We start from the raw sequence: 13231 nt of genomic DNA, 5'->3' as shown, positions 1-13231 counted from the left end.
ATAAAAGCAGTACTGCAGAGAGGCTAAACAGAGTAGGGCAGGGGGTTTACAAATGCCTCTCAGTTATCAGTGCAGGCCTATGATAAAAACACAATTCACAGAAGACAACGGCCCCCAAAGGGCACCGGAGCATACTACAATGTGAAAGCTGTTGTTTTCACTTTGATTTTATTCACATAAGTGCCTTTATTAACAACAAAAGTGGTATAGTGGTACTTTTCTTTGGTAATAAAATAGCAATTAAGAAAAAGAAGAAGTGACTGTGTAATGGCAATAACAGTAGCAGTTAGAGAAAAAACAAAAGTAAGTTTCAACTATGAGCCTCAATGTTGTATTTTTTAACATACCTCCAAGTTTAAGGATACTCCCTGAACCTTCACCTTCTATTTCCCCTACCTTTCAGATTAATAAATCAAAGCAGTTATATAGCCTTAGCTAGTCAAAGATCACGCTACAGGTTTAGAACCATCTTCCTGTTGAAATCTACAATATTGATACATTCTAATATTACTATAATGGGTATATGGTTGTGTGCCTTTCCATTCTCTCCTGAGTAACAAATAGCTTCATGACACACACAAAAAAAACCCACAACAGGCTGGGTCTGCTGAACAACCCTCAACAGAGCCCTTCAGCACAAGTTTTCACCCACATTTGTTGTAGCAGGATCACTTTCATCCTTCCCATCCTGCCATCATACATATTTTCTCTAAGAAGAAACAAGACGCAAGAGTCATACATACCATTCTATGTAAGTTTACTCGAAAATTCATGTTGTCATCATGCAAAAATGCATTGGCATATTGATCCTAATAAAAATCAAAATACAGAGAAAAGGTAAGGAGTAAGAGCTATGCATAAGAAACTCAATTTATAATCTACCACACTTCCTACAAATCCTTGGACTTTTAGACCAACTCCTATGGATAACTTGGAGAGCCTGTGGGATGAGCCTAATTTCCCAGTGTTTCTAACTGGTCAAAAATCTCTAAGCAAATCACAAATAACAAAAATTAAAGAGCACAGAAACATGAGGCAAATGCTGAGAGAAATCTGTTCTCTTAGTCTCTCTTCCTTCCCATCTGCCCAAGGAGCCTGCTCTGTTTGTGACAGCTTGAAGATTTTCATAGGGGCTGCAGGATGCATGTTTAGACTCTGCAGGAGAAAGTACTATTAAGGCCCTCCACTGGGAATGGAACTTGGGCACAGCAGGAGAAAATTGCTACCCAGGCAGCAAGTAGTAGGTAAGACCCCGTCTATCTGGCTTTGCTGAAGAGTGATAGAAAATCAAAAGCCTCTCACTGTGGATCACTAATAACATCCCTTGGCCCTTTCCCAGCACCTTTTCTGAAGATCTGACATAACTACAGACTCCAATTACTAGGAACTGTTACAATTTGTGAAAAACAACTCCTTTAAAGATTTTCTTAGAAAAATTTTTGAAAAGCAATTATACTAGGTCCGCTGCTAATAAGCAGCTCTCCTATAACCAGCTACCCCTAACCTGATAAAAAGTAGGTCATCTTTTCACAGAGAACATAAAAGGGAAAGATCACTGCTCCACCTGGACCACCTTTACTATTTCTCTTTAAAAAGATCAGAGTAAGGAATAGTGAAGGGGGACTGAAGCTACAAATTTAGCTCTAAATGACTCAAGTTCTACCAGACCTGTGCTACCATCAGGATCCTGGGTGAGTTCAAGCCTAATTAATCCAAACAAAAGTGCGTCCTTTCAAAGCCGAAGCACATCATTTTATTGTCTTCAGTCTCTTGTTCTTTTCTAAACTATTATCAGTCCAACTTTATTCAGTTTCAAATTCCCCTCTAGCTTTTTTCTCTGCATTCCTGCCAATAGGAAACCTGAGGTCCTTTTTCATTTTGCTGAATGCAAAAGACCTAAGATGAGCAGCTTCAAAGGGGTTGAATTATTTTTGCTAAAGAGGCTTAAGTCTCTTTTTTAAAACTCTTAAAAGCTAGAATATTCCAGTTCTCAATTACAGTAGTTATATCACAATTCAATATTAATTCATTCAAAAATTACTAATGAGGCTCTAATATGCGCCATACACTGAGAATATGCTGATGTAGGGGACAAAGTACCTACTTTGGGGGCTTACATTCTAGTAGGAGGAAAAAACAATATGGGGCTGGGGGAGCTCCCCAGGTGGCACAGTGGGTTGAACACAGTGCTGTGAAGCTGTCCACAGCCTCTATAGTGCTGGTTCGATTCCCAGCTGGCCAGGGAGAAACCCACATGGTGTAGCAGACCTCTCCTGCCTTGCCTGCTGCTCCCCTCAGCAGTGTATTTCAGTCCTTCTGCCTGTTCTGCTCCCCACTGTCTCTGGTGAATCCTCTCACCCTCCCGCACCTCTAGCCTATCCCCCAGTTCTTGTATAAATAAATAAATAAACAAATAAATAAATCTTTAAAAAAAAAAAAAAACACAGTACAGGAGGAAGATTTTCTGTCCCAAGTTATAGGACCCAAAGACAGGAGAGAGGAACCGGGATAGAAGGGCTGAAAACAACAGCACTTTTTAGATTAGCTAAAAAGTGAAAAATACCTCTGCAATACAGGTAAGAATAATCAGACAGAGTTTGCCACTGTGAAGCCGATGCTCATCTGTAAAGAAAAAATACACCCTTCACTCAAATGCATCCAGATCAAGTTTCCATAGAAAAGAAAGATTTGTATCATCAGAAAGAACATTTACAATTTCTCTCTACACCAAAGACATGAATGAAAATTAAGGTACTACTAGAATAATTCTTGCTTTTCTCCAAGGCAAAAGAACTCTCCCAGAGGACATTTTTCTGAAAAATTTGGTTCTGATGATCAGATGGAGAGCTGACCACATTCCTGAGAGATATCTAATCACTGCAATGGTCCTTACTGTCATGAGCCAAGTCAAGACTGGCCCTTTGCTTCCATATCAGTACTTTGGTTCTGAAGAGTCAGGTTCATTCCCTTCCCACCCCCACCCATCCACCAACTTATACCCATCTACCACAAAATCTAGAAAAGTTTCATAACTGTTAATAAAAACTGGCAATAAAATAAGACCAGGGGCCAACCCTGGTCCTTGCACTGTGTCTATTATATATAACCAGGAAACTGAACTCTTGGTCATTTTCTTCCCATCAAAGCTATTTACTCTAAAAATATTTAGTTAGTACATACTATGCAACAGGCACTCAAGATATACCACTGAACTAAAGAAAGGTGCCTAGTTTTTCAAACTTACATTCTAGTTATTAAAAAGAAGGCAACTGTGCTATCGGGATTCTAAGCCCACACAAATGACCAAGAAAGAGTTACTATTTCACTGCCAATTACCAGAACCATCAAAGCTTATTTACTTTCCAGGATCTTTGTAGGTAAAAAGGGTGAAGTGGAAGTAAGAAGGTGGTCATACCAGCCTATCCAAAACAGACAATTGGCTTATCATGTTTCAAGTGGGCTTGGACATGACCCAGGTAACAGTCCATTCAGAAGAAGCTCTACTAACAGATTAGTGATAGAGGATTGAGATAATAGAACTCACCATGACATTAATCTGTTACTTCCTATCATCTAATACCTGACAATTAGAGGGTATAATGGAGGTTGTGGTTCAGAAATACATGGCCTAGCCTCAGAGATAGGCAGTGCAAAAAGTCATGATGTCCCTGTCTGATATTCACTGTAGCTTACATCAGCCAGAAGAGAAATGTCCCTATGTATACAAAACTAGATTCATGAAACTCTTCTACCTATCCCTGGCCACTCTTCTATCTAACAATCTAGCTCTATCCTCCCTTTCCCCAAAAGCTAACAACCAACTCCCAGAGAAAAGGCTGCAACTCTCTCCTCTTAAAAAAAAAAGTGGGGGCCTCCCTGGTGGTGCAAGGAGTTAAGTCTCGGTACTATGAAGCTGTCCGCAGCCACTGCAGCATGAATTAGATCCCCAGCCTGGAAGCTAATCCACATGGCAAAGCAGATCTCTCCCTCTCCTGTCTCACCAGCTGCTCCCCTCAGCTGGTATTTCATTCAATCCACCTATCCTGCTCCCCACTCTGTCTCTGGTGAATCCTCTCACTCCCCCCACCCCCTACACCTCTGGCCTACACCCCAGCTCTTGTATGCATAAACAAATAAAAATAAATCTTTTCTTAAAATGCAAGCTATAATTTTAAAGCCATCAATTATGAAAGAAAAAAATCTTTTGAGACAATTGGGAAAAACTGAAAATGGAGTGACTATTACATGATAGTATTAAGTTATTGCTGGGCCTCCCTGGTGGTGCAAGGGGTTAAGCACTACACTATGAAGCAAACCGCAGCCCCTGCAGCACGAGTTCGATCCCCGGCTGGCCAGGGAGCAACCCACATGGTGAAGCAGACCTCTCCTGTCTCGCCCGCTGCTCCCCTCAGCAGTGTTTCAGTCAGTCCGCCTGTTCTGTTCCCCACTCTGTCTCTGGTGAATCCTCTCACCCCACCATGTCTCTAGCCTGTACCTCAGCTCTTGTATGCATAAATCAATCTTTAAAAATAAATAAAATATAATTATTGCTGTTTTTTAGCTATATTAATGGGTATCTAGGAAATGCCTTTTATTTTGAGATACATGCCAAAGTACTTAAGATATAAAGTAGAAGGATGATGTCTGCAAGTAACTTTAAAATGACAGTAACAAAAAAAATTGAGACAAACCAAACATGGCAAAATGTTAATAGATATATGAGCAATCACTGTATGATCCTCTCAACCTCTCTATCAGAAATTTGTTTTTCTAAGATTTATTTATTTATGCATACAGGAGCTGGGGTACAGGCCAGAGATGGTGGGCCTGGGAGGATCCACCAGAGACAGAGTGGGGAACAAAACAGGCAGACTGACTGAAATACACTGTTTAGGGGAGCAGTGGGGGAGACAGGAGAGGTCTGCCTCGCCATGTGGGTTTCTCCCTGGCCGGCTGGGGATCAAACTCATGCTGCAGAGGCTGTGGATCACTCCATAGTGTGGCGCCCAACCCCCTGCGCCACCAGGGAGGCCCCTATCAGAAATCTTTAATTTCAAAAAATTGGAGGAAAAATGCTATCTCAGTGTCACCATGAAATAAGAGGCGTGTTCCCAGAGAATTTTAAACTATATAGATGCCACATATATAAGGTAAAGAGTAGTCAAGCTAACTATGGAATAATCAAATTCATAGACAGGAAACAGAACGGTCATTGCCAGGGACTTCGAGCAAAGGGGATGTGAGGAATGGGGCCTATATTTAATGGGCACAATGTTTCAGTTTTGCCAGGTGAAGAGTTCTGGAGATGAGGGTGGTGATGGCTGCACAACAATGTGAATGTGCTTAATACCACTGAACTGGACACTTAAAAACAGTTAAAAAGGCAAAGCTTAAGGTATGTATGTTTTACCACAATTTTAAAAAGAACAGAAATAAATATTGTGAACAGTCATACACATCCAGTATAAAGAATAAAGCTGAGTTTAAAAAGAAATTGAGATATAATTGCATGGCTTTCCTCTCATTCCTTCTCACTCCTAGACAAATCACTCTACGACCCTACCATCAGTTAAAAGATCATAGAAAAATCATCAACAAATAAGAACAGGAAACCAGACATAAGAAACTCAAACTTTTCCAATATCCATTTCTCTCCCACTTCCACTCTGCATTTCTGGGGTGGGTACTGACACTTCTCTTTTAAGTGTTAAGAACACAGTTCATCTGAATCTCACCTCTTCCTACTATACTCTGTACCACAGTCCTCTAATTCTCACCATGAGTTGCTGCTTTCAGTTCTTGTCCTCAAAAGGGAATTCCCTGAAGTGTGTTAATCCCCCCACTTCCCACACAAAAGAGTTTGCATCTACTTACCAAAATCTGCTAAGAAGACTTGCTAGTTTTTGTAGAGACCATTTTTTTCCCCGTTCTATTTTGAAACATTCTCTCCAGCTCCAGGTTTTCCCAACACCACCTAATTGCCATCTGGCAGTGAGAAATCACTGTTTTCCAGTAATCAGGACCATTACCCTTCCCAGGAGGCCCCAATGATTCCTTTGTCAAATCTTCAAAATATTAATGCTGCTCCTTGATTCTAGTTAAGCAGTTGCCTGACACACCTGAACCCCAAAGTAGCATGTGTTACCTTTGGTGTCTTGCATGACGATTGAACTATACTTTAAGAAGGTTATCAGTAGATTACTGGTCTGCACATCCGCATCCAGTGGGAGTTCCACAGAACTTATAACTGAAATAGAACAGATGAAGTAGCCTGTAACTTAGCCTGTAACATTCCATCAAACACTTCCACCTAAATAACCAATTTGCCAGCAGGCAAGGAAGTCACTAAATAGGCTTCTACAACAGCGGGATGACCAAGTGCTCACCATAAAACCTTAATCTATTTTTCCTAGTCCTCTAGAGGTCTTCCCACTCATAAGGTTAAGTTCAAAGCTCTTATCTCATACCTAGGAGGGTCATTTTCCAAGTACAGTGCTTTTCTCCCAACATTCTAAAAAGGGTATTCTGATTCAAATTAGAGTTCCTAGTAACCCAAAAGGGTTCAGGACCCTTATTATTATTATTATTTTTTAAATTGAAGTAACAGGTGCGCAGACCTCTCCTGCAGTGCCCGCTGCTCCCCTCAGCAGTGTGCTTCGGTCCTGCCTGCTCTGCTCCCCGCTCTGGCTCTGGTGAATTCTCTCACCCTCCCGTGCTTCTGACTGTACCCAGTGCTTGTATAAATAAACAAATAAACAAACAAACAAATAAATAAATCTTTTTTAAAATAAATAAATAAATTGAAGTAACATTGGTTTATAACATTATCCAGGTTTCAGGTAGCTAGCTTTATATTCTGACATCATGTAAACTATATAATGATTGCTACCAAAAGTCCATCCCCCACCACATAATTGACCCCTTTCACCCAGTTCCCACCTCACGTCCCACTATTTTGTTTTTACAGTCTGGGCTTGTGTTTGTTTTATTTTGCTTTTTCATTTTATTTTTTTTAATAAAGTCTTTATTTTTTTTTTTTTTTTTTTTAGATAGTTTTTTTTTTTTTTTTTTAAAGATATATATTTTTTTTTTTAATAGAGGCATGTTTTATTTATTTATTTGTTTGTTTGTTTGTTTTGTTTATACATGCACTGGGTACAGTCAGAAGCGCGGGAGGGTGAGAGAATTCACCAGAGCCAGAGCGGGGAGCAGAGCAGGCAGAAGGACCGAAGTACACTGCTGAGGGGAGCAGCGGGCGGCAGGAGAGGTCTGCGCGCCATGTGGGACCCTCCTCTGGTGGCCGGGGAGCAGCCGGGGATCAAACCGGCGCTGCAGAGGCCGCGGGCAGCTTCGCAACCCAGCGCTCAACCACTGCGCCACCGGGGAGGCCCAAGTCTTTATTTTTTTTTAAGATTTATTTTTATTTATTTATACATGCACTGAGTACAGTCAGAAGCGCAGGAGGGTAAGAGAATTCACCAGAGCCAGAGCGGGGAGCAAAGCAGGCAGACTGAAGTACACTGATGAGGGGAAGCAGCAGGCAGCAGGAGAGGTCTGCGCGCCATGTGGGACCCTTCTCCAGTGGCCGGGGAGCAGCCGGGGATTGAACCAGTGCTGCAGAGGCTGCGGGCAGCTTCGCAACCCAGCGTTCAACCGCTGCACCACCGGGGAGGCCCTCATTTGTTTTATTTTTTTTTAATCATCCAATATGTTTAGCTTTCTTTCGACTGACTTATTTCACTTAGCATAATGCCCTCAAGGTTTAAGACCCTTCTTTTTTTTTGGTTTAGGACCCTTCTTAAAGACACTTTGATCTGCCTTTAAGGGAAAGATCTATAGTGAACAAAAATGAGGCTTGCTTTGATGAGTCTCCTGCTTAAAAAAAATGACAATTCATTCCTAATAAGGAGAAATCTTGCTTGACTTTGAGAATAAGTCATTAGGCTGGAAATAACCAAGATGGAAGGTGAAAAAGTTAAGGTAGAACTACATTCAAATTCCACTCCTTAAGCAATTCCCTACCCCTGCCTCCAAAAGGAATACGGGGCTGACAACAAATGAACATTATTAGTTGGGACAGCCTGGGAATTGAGTTTATTTTTGTTGTTGTTGTTGGTTGTTGTTTTTTTTTAAGATTTATTTATTTTTATACAAGAGCTGGCCTGTATTTTTATACAGGCCAGAGGCGCAGGAGGGTAAGAAAATTCACCAGAGACAAAGCAGGGAGCAGAACAGGCAGGCTGACTGAAATACACTGTTGAGGGGAGCAGTGGGCATGACAGAAGAGGCCTGCCACGCCATGTGGGAATCTCTCTGGCCGGCCAGGAATCGAACCAGCGCTGCAAAGGCTACAGACAGCTTCACAGTGTTTCCCTCAACTCACTGCGCCACTGGGGAGGCCCTGGGAACTGAGTTTATATACTCAGCTGCTTGCAGTTTCCAAAAGAACCTACTCCCCTCCTCCCTACTCTCTGAGCACGTCACAGTCCCAGTGAACAATGAGCAGTGACCCACACAGAATAATCTTAATGTAGATTTCCCAAGTTTCTAAGACTTTAGACTGAGAAATCTTGTTAAGTGCTAAGACATTACACATAAGCAAAAGGAGGTTCATGATTGCCCAGAGAAGCTAGAGATTCTACAGCCTTCTGCTGTATTTTCACCCATGAAGACTCAGCTGAGTTTGGGATATTATTCATAATAAGTATTCATAATTATAATGAATCCCTCCGGAATTATTATGATGTATGCAGAGAATATTTATTAACAATGGGAAACATTTGCATATTATGTATCCCTAATACACAGCAAGCACAGCAAAAAGCCTTATGAGAAGAAATTAACATGCCCAACCCTTGGCTTTTTCCCACAGCGCAGTCCCCAAGAACTCATAAAAGACAAATATATTTTTATGTTGAAATACTAAAAGGTCTTAACTCATGTTATGGCTTAATGACCTGAGACTGTCATTTCAAACTACAGCCTGTTTTGAAACTCAGAGCCATAACCACTCCTTTGTCCAATACAAAGAGGCGACTAACTGGTAAGTGGGACTTTTTTCCCACTCACACACAGCAATAACTGGAAAACTGTCTTATATAATATGTAGAAAAATAGAAGTGTATGTATTTTTAGTTTACCAAAAAGTCCTCTCATGCCAAGGCTGAATTGTCAAATGTCAAGTCTGAGCTGAGAACAAATGTTACAGCTAAACTGCTGGCTGTTAAAAATAATGGCTCCAGTGACATACCTTTAAATATAACTGGGCTACTGAGCAACACTATAATTAAAAAACAAAATCTAAAAGCAAGGTTATAATACCAAGGACCCCTTACAGAAAGGAAATGAGTTAGAAGAGAGGAAAAAGAACAAAAAAGAAGAGATAGAATAAAATTCCTCACAAATTAAAATCTCCCATGCTCATTTCTGCAGCACATATACAAACTAAAATCTCCTTCCTAAGGAAGTGTTAGTTCTTGATCTCTGGCTTCATAATTCTTCCCAGCACCCTTCATCAAGGGAGACAGTCATTTGAAAGTGGGCTGACTCCATCTTCCCACTACAAAAAAAAAAAAGCTCACTGGTTGTAAGTAAGCACAAATCCTGCCATTGCATAATCAAATGTGTGGGTGGAAGTGTTCATAATGAACAGTTTGAAAGGCAGTTCTCTAAAGCATCTAAACCCCAACATCACATGGAACTCAGAATACACACAGACACACACACACTCATACACACACATATATGTCTTTTGATATCCATGGTAACCAGGCAGGCTTCATTCTTAAAGAGAAAGAACAGTATTTCCATTGGATTATTTAATGACCAGAATAAGCAGAAACAAGTAGACAAACCTCACTACTTGCTTCTTCTCATTAAGATATTTTGGAATTTGACTTTCAGTTCTAAACAGATACAATCTGCTACCATAAACATGAGTATCAATGGCACCTCTCTGCCAAATGCTCTGCACCAATAGTGTCTGCACTACCTTGAAATGCTAGTGCCATAGGTGCTATATGAATTTAAAGGCAAGAAAGTAGATCAAAGGTTATTTCAGACAGTAGAGAGACACAAAGAAGGGATCAAAATTAGACTTCCTGTACTTCTTTACACAGAATGAGGTCAACATTTAAGGCAAAACATTAAAGCAAAGACTATTTCTAAGCTAAGGTATTCCGCCAAACACACTCAACTTACCATAGAACCAACTCTCAGGACAAGAAGCGTATTGGACAAAATTCATAATTTCTTGTCTGTTCTTTTTTTGTATGTTCCAGCCATAAGATTTACAAGGCAGGAAATTTTTTTTATTATTATTTTTTAGGAGAAGTCTTATTTTTTAGGAGAAGAAGAATCTCCCTATTACGATACACTCAAAGTTTGTCATTTTCTATGGTTGGTAGACACATAATAGTGAGTAAATGCCAGGTTCACTTTCTCATTTATTCAACAAATATTTACTAAGTGATTAATATACCCAGCATTTCGTTGGGCATACAGCAGTGAAAAGACACCATCCCAGGTCTTGGTTCTTAGTCCCAACTCACTAACCTTAAGCACAATGCCTATTTCTCTGGCTTCAATTCCCTCATTTGACAAATAATAACATGAAGTAAACTTATTATTTCACATTTATTTCAGTGAGATATATATAAAATATCTCATCTGGACCTCAGAAGTACCCTGACACTTGGGCAGTACAGGCATCACTGAAGCCCCTTTCAGTAGCATTCCCTCGAATGCTCTGAGGAGGATGAGCTTAAGTTATGAAGCTTCTTACAGAGAAAACTATCTTTCCCAAGTTTTCTCTGGAGCTTCTGGAGTCATGAAGGACAGACAACTTCTTAAATGAAGAATCAACGACTGTTGTCAACACAGTTACGTTTACCCTCAGAGATTCAATATCATATTAATGAAGAAAACAAAAGAGACAGTGGGCTTACCATCAGAGGAGGGTGGCGTGGTCCCAAGAGGGGTGACTGGGGTTGTTGGAGCAGGACTGACAGGAGTTGTCACCAAGCCCATTTCTGGATGACTCTGAAAAAGGACACGGATGAGTTAAAAAAGAGAGACAATCCAGACCTGAATATCCACTGCTTAATATTCTTTCTGGTATTCCTGGCTTCATAACTAGACAGAAAGCTCTTGGAGGGACTGCTTTGGCATTTAGTTCCCAGGAGTACCAGATTATTGTTGATGCTTGCTAACCTCTAATAAGGAGCTCTGAGGGCTAGTTTTTCTTTAAGCAACTAAATTCCCATTACATAAGTTTTCTGCAGAACCACACAAATAAAAAAGTAGTGTTAACAAATACATAGTAGTAGTATATAAAGAAAAGTGTCTTTGCCATCCTGTCTGAACCTAGGAAGGAACTACTCTCATCAGATCAATCTAACACACACCTATGGACTGCCCTAATGACCACACAATTGACTAATAAATGATGGTGAGCCAAGGGGCTAACAGGTACTATAAAAAAAGCAACACCGATGGCAGCCTTCTTGGTCGACAACAAACAGGAGTAAGATGAGGAGGCATCAGGAGACATCTACTGGGAACCAACAGATGACTCTTCTGTTTCTGACCTTCCTTAGCCATCCCAGCCACATCAGCTCTTGAGAATTAAGCTGAGGAGCAGCTACTTCCTTCTTCTCCCAATAGCTTTACCAGCCTCTTACCTTTCTTTAAGATCAGTTATACAATGTGGAAAGCAAACAAGGAGCAGAGTGAGAATAGTGGACATAGTCTCTTATATGTTATCAATCATGAAAAATGATGTGTCCTCCTAGGCAGAGCCTAAACCAGCACACTGCTTTTTAAGCATGATCGTACTTTTTTGTTAATACTCAAATCAGCAGGGCCTCCCTGGTGGCGCAAGGGGTTAAGCACAGCACTGTGAAGCCATCCGCGGCCTCTGCTACACAAGTTCTATGGCCAGAGAGCTACCCACATGGCATAACAGACCTCTCCTGTCTCGCCTGCTGCACCCCTCAGCAGTGTATTTCAGTCAGCCTGCCTGTTCTGTTCCCCACTTTGTCTCTGGTGAATCCTCTCACAGCCCCCACTATACCTCAGGCCTGTACCCCAGTTCTTGCATGCTTAAATAAATAAATCTTAAAAAAAAAAACCCACCACAATCACTGGATTCCATATACTTCTACTCTTTGAGAAAAAAGCATAAGAAAACTTTTCTTTAAAAGGAATCTACATAATATATTTTAGTCTGACTTTAAGATAAAAACACTTTATACATTTTTAAGACAGCTTTCATGAACAACACTTGAGTTCTCGGCCTAAAATAGTCGCCTCTGTGCCAGTTCCTAAGGATACATCCTTGAGGCAAGTGACCCAGCACTCAGTGCTCTGTGACTTCCCACTTTCAGCATCTGTAGACCATATTTTCTGTTAACAGCTAGCCTTAAGTTGCACAGGGTATTTTTTACTTTTCTTCTCTGGAAGTTGTTGGTAAGACGATAAGTGACTTGGCCTATTTCCTCTCTGTATTTCCAACGTGGTTTAGAAAGCAGAAAGAGGGCTTCCCTGATGGTGCAAGGGGTTAAGTGTCAGCACTATGAAGCTATCCACAGCAACTACAGCACATTTAATCCCTGAACAGGGAGGTGACCCACATGGTGCAGCAGACCTCTCCTGTCTCACTCACTGCTCCCCTCAGCAGTGTATTTCAGTAGATCCACCTATTATGGTCCCCGCTGTGCCTCTGGTAAATCTCTCATACACCACCCATCCCTGCACCTCCGTTTTGCACCCCAGCTCTTGTATGCATAAATAAATAAATCTTTTTTTAAAAAAAGAAAGCAGGGCCTCCCCGGTGGCGCAGCGGTTGAGCGCTGGGTTGCGAAGCTGCCCCGGCCTCTGCGGCGCCGGTTCGATCCCCGGCTGCTCCCCGGCCACCGGAGGAGGGTCCCACATGGCGCGCAGACCTCTCCTGCCGCCCACTGCTCCCCTCAGCAGTGTACTCCGGTCCTTCTGCCTGCTCTGCTCCCCGCTCTGGCTCTGGTGAATTCTCTCACCCTCCCGTGCTTCTGACTGTACCCAGTGCATGAATAAACAAAACAAACAAACAAACAAATAAATAAAACATGCCTCTATAAAAAAAAAAGAAAGCAGAAAGAAATCCTGATACAAAAATCCACATGGCCAATAATACCAGGGGATTTCCAGTGAGCAAAATAAAGTTATCTCAATTTATTTAGGTTAACAGATTAGT

The 13231-nt window shown here is 41.2% G+C and overlaps 1 protein-coding gene across 3 annotated transcripts in view; it reads right to left on the bottom strand.

Annotated features, from left to right (window-relative positions):
- Positions 1–13231, bottom strand: part of ARMH3 (armadillo like helical domain containing 3) — a 196237-nt gene that overhangs the window by 147515 nt on the left and 35491 nt on the right. For all 3 annotated transcript variants that reach the window (XM_037497405.2, XM_037497406.2, XM_054690559.1), the window contains 4 exons: positions 10947–11040; positions 6146–6247; positions 2564–2622; positions 744–809 (listed from right to left, as the gene is read on the bottom strand). In XM_037497405.2, the coding sequence (XP_037353302.1) occupies positions 744–809; positions 2564–2622; positions 6146–6247; positions 10947–11040 (321 nt within the window). The remainder of the gene's footprint in view (positions 1–743; positions 810–2563; positions 2623–6145; positions 6248–10946; positions 11041–13231) is intronic.

The sequence above is a fragment of the Talpa occidentalis genome, unplaced genomic scaffold (genome assembly GCF_014898055.3).
Source record: "Talpa occidentalis isolate TD23 unplaced genomic scaffold, MPIMG_talOcc4v2.1 talOcc4.8, whole genome shotgun sequence".
Taxonomy (NCBI): domain Eukaryota; kingdom Metazoa; phylum Chordata; class Mammalia; order Eulipotyphla; family Talpidae; genus Talpa; species Talpa occidentalis.
The sequence above is the reverse complement of the archived record's forward strand: the minus strand, read 5'-3'. Positions and strand labels throughout refer to the sequence as shown.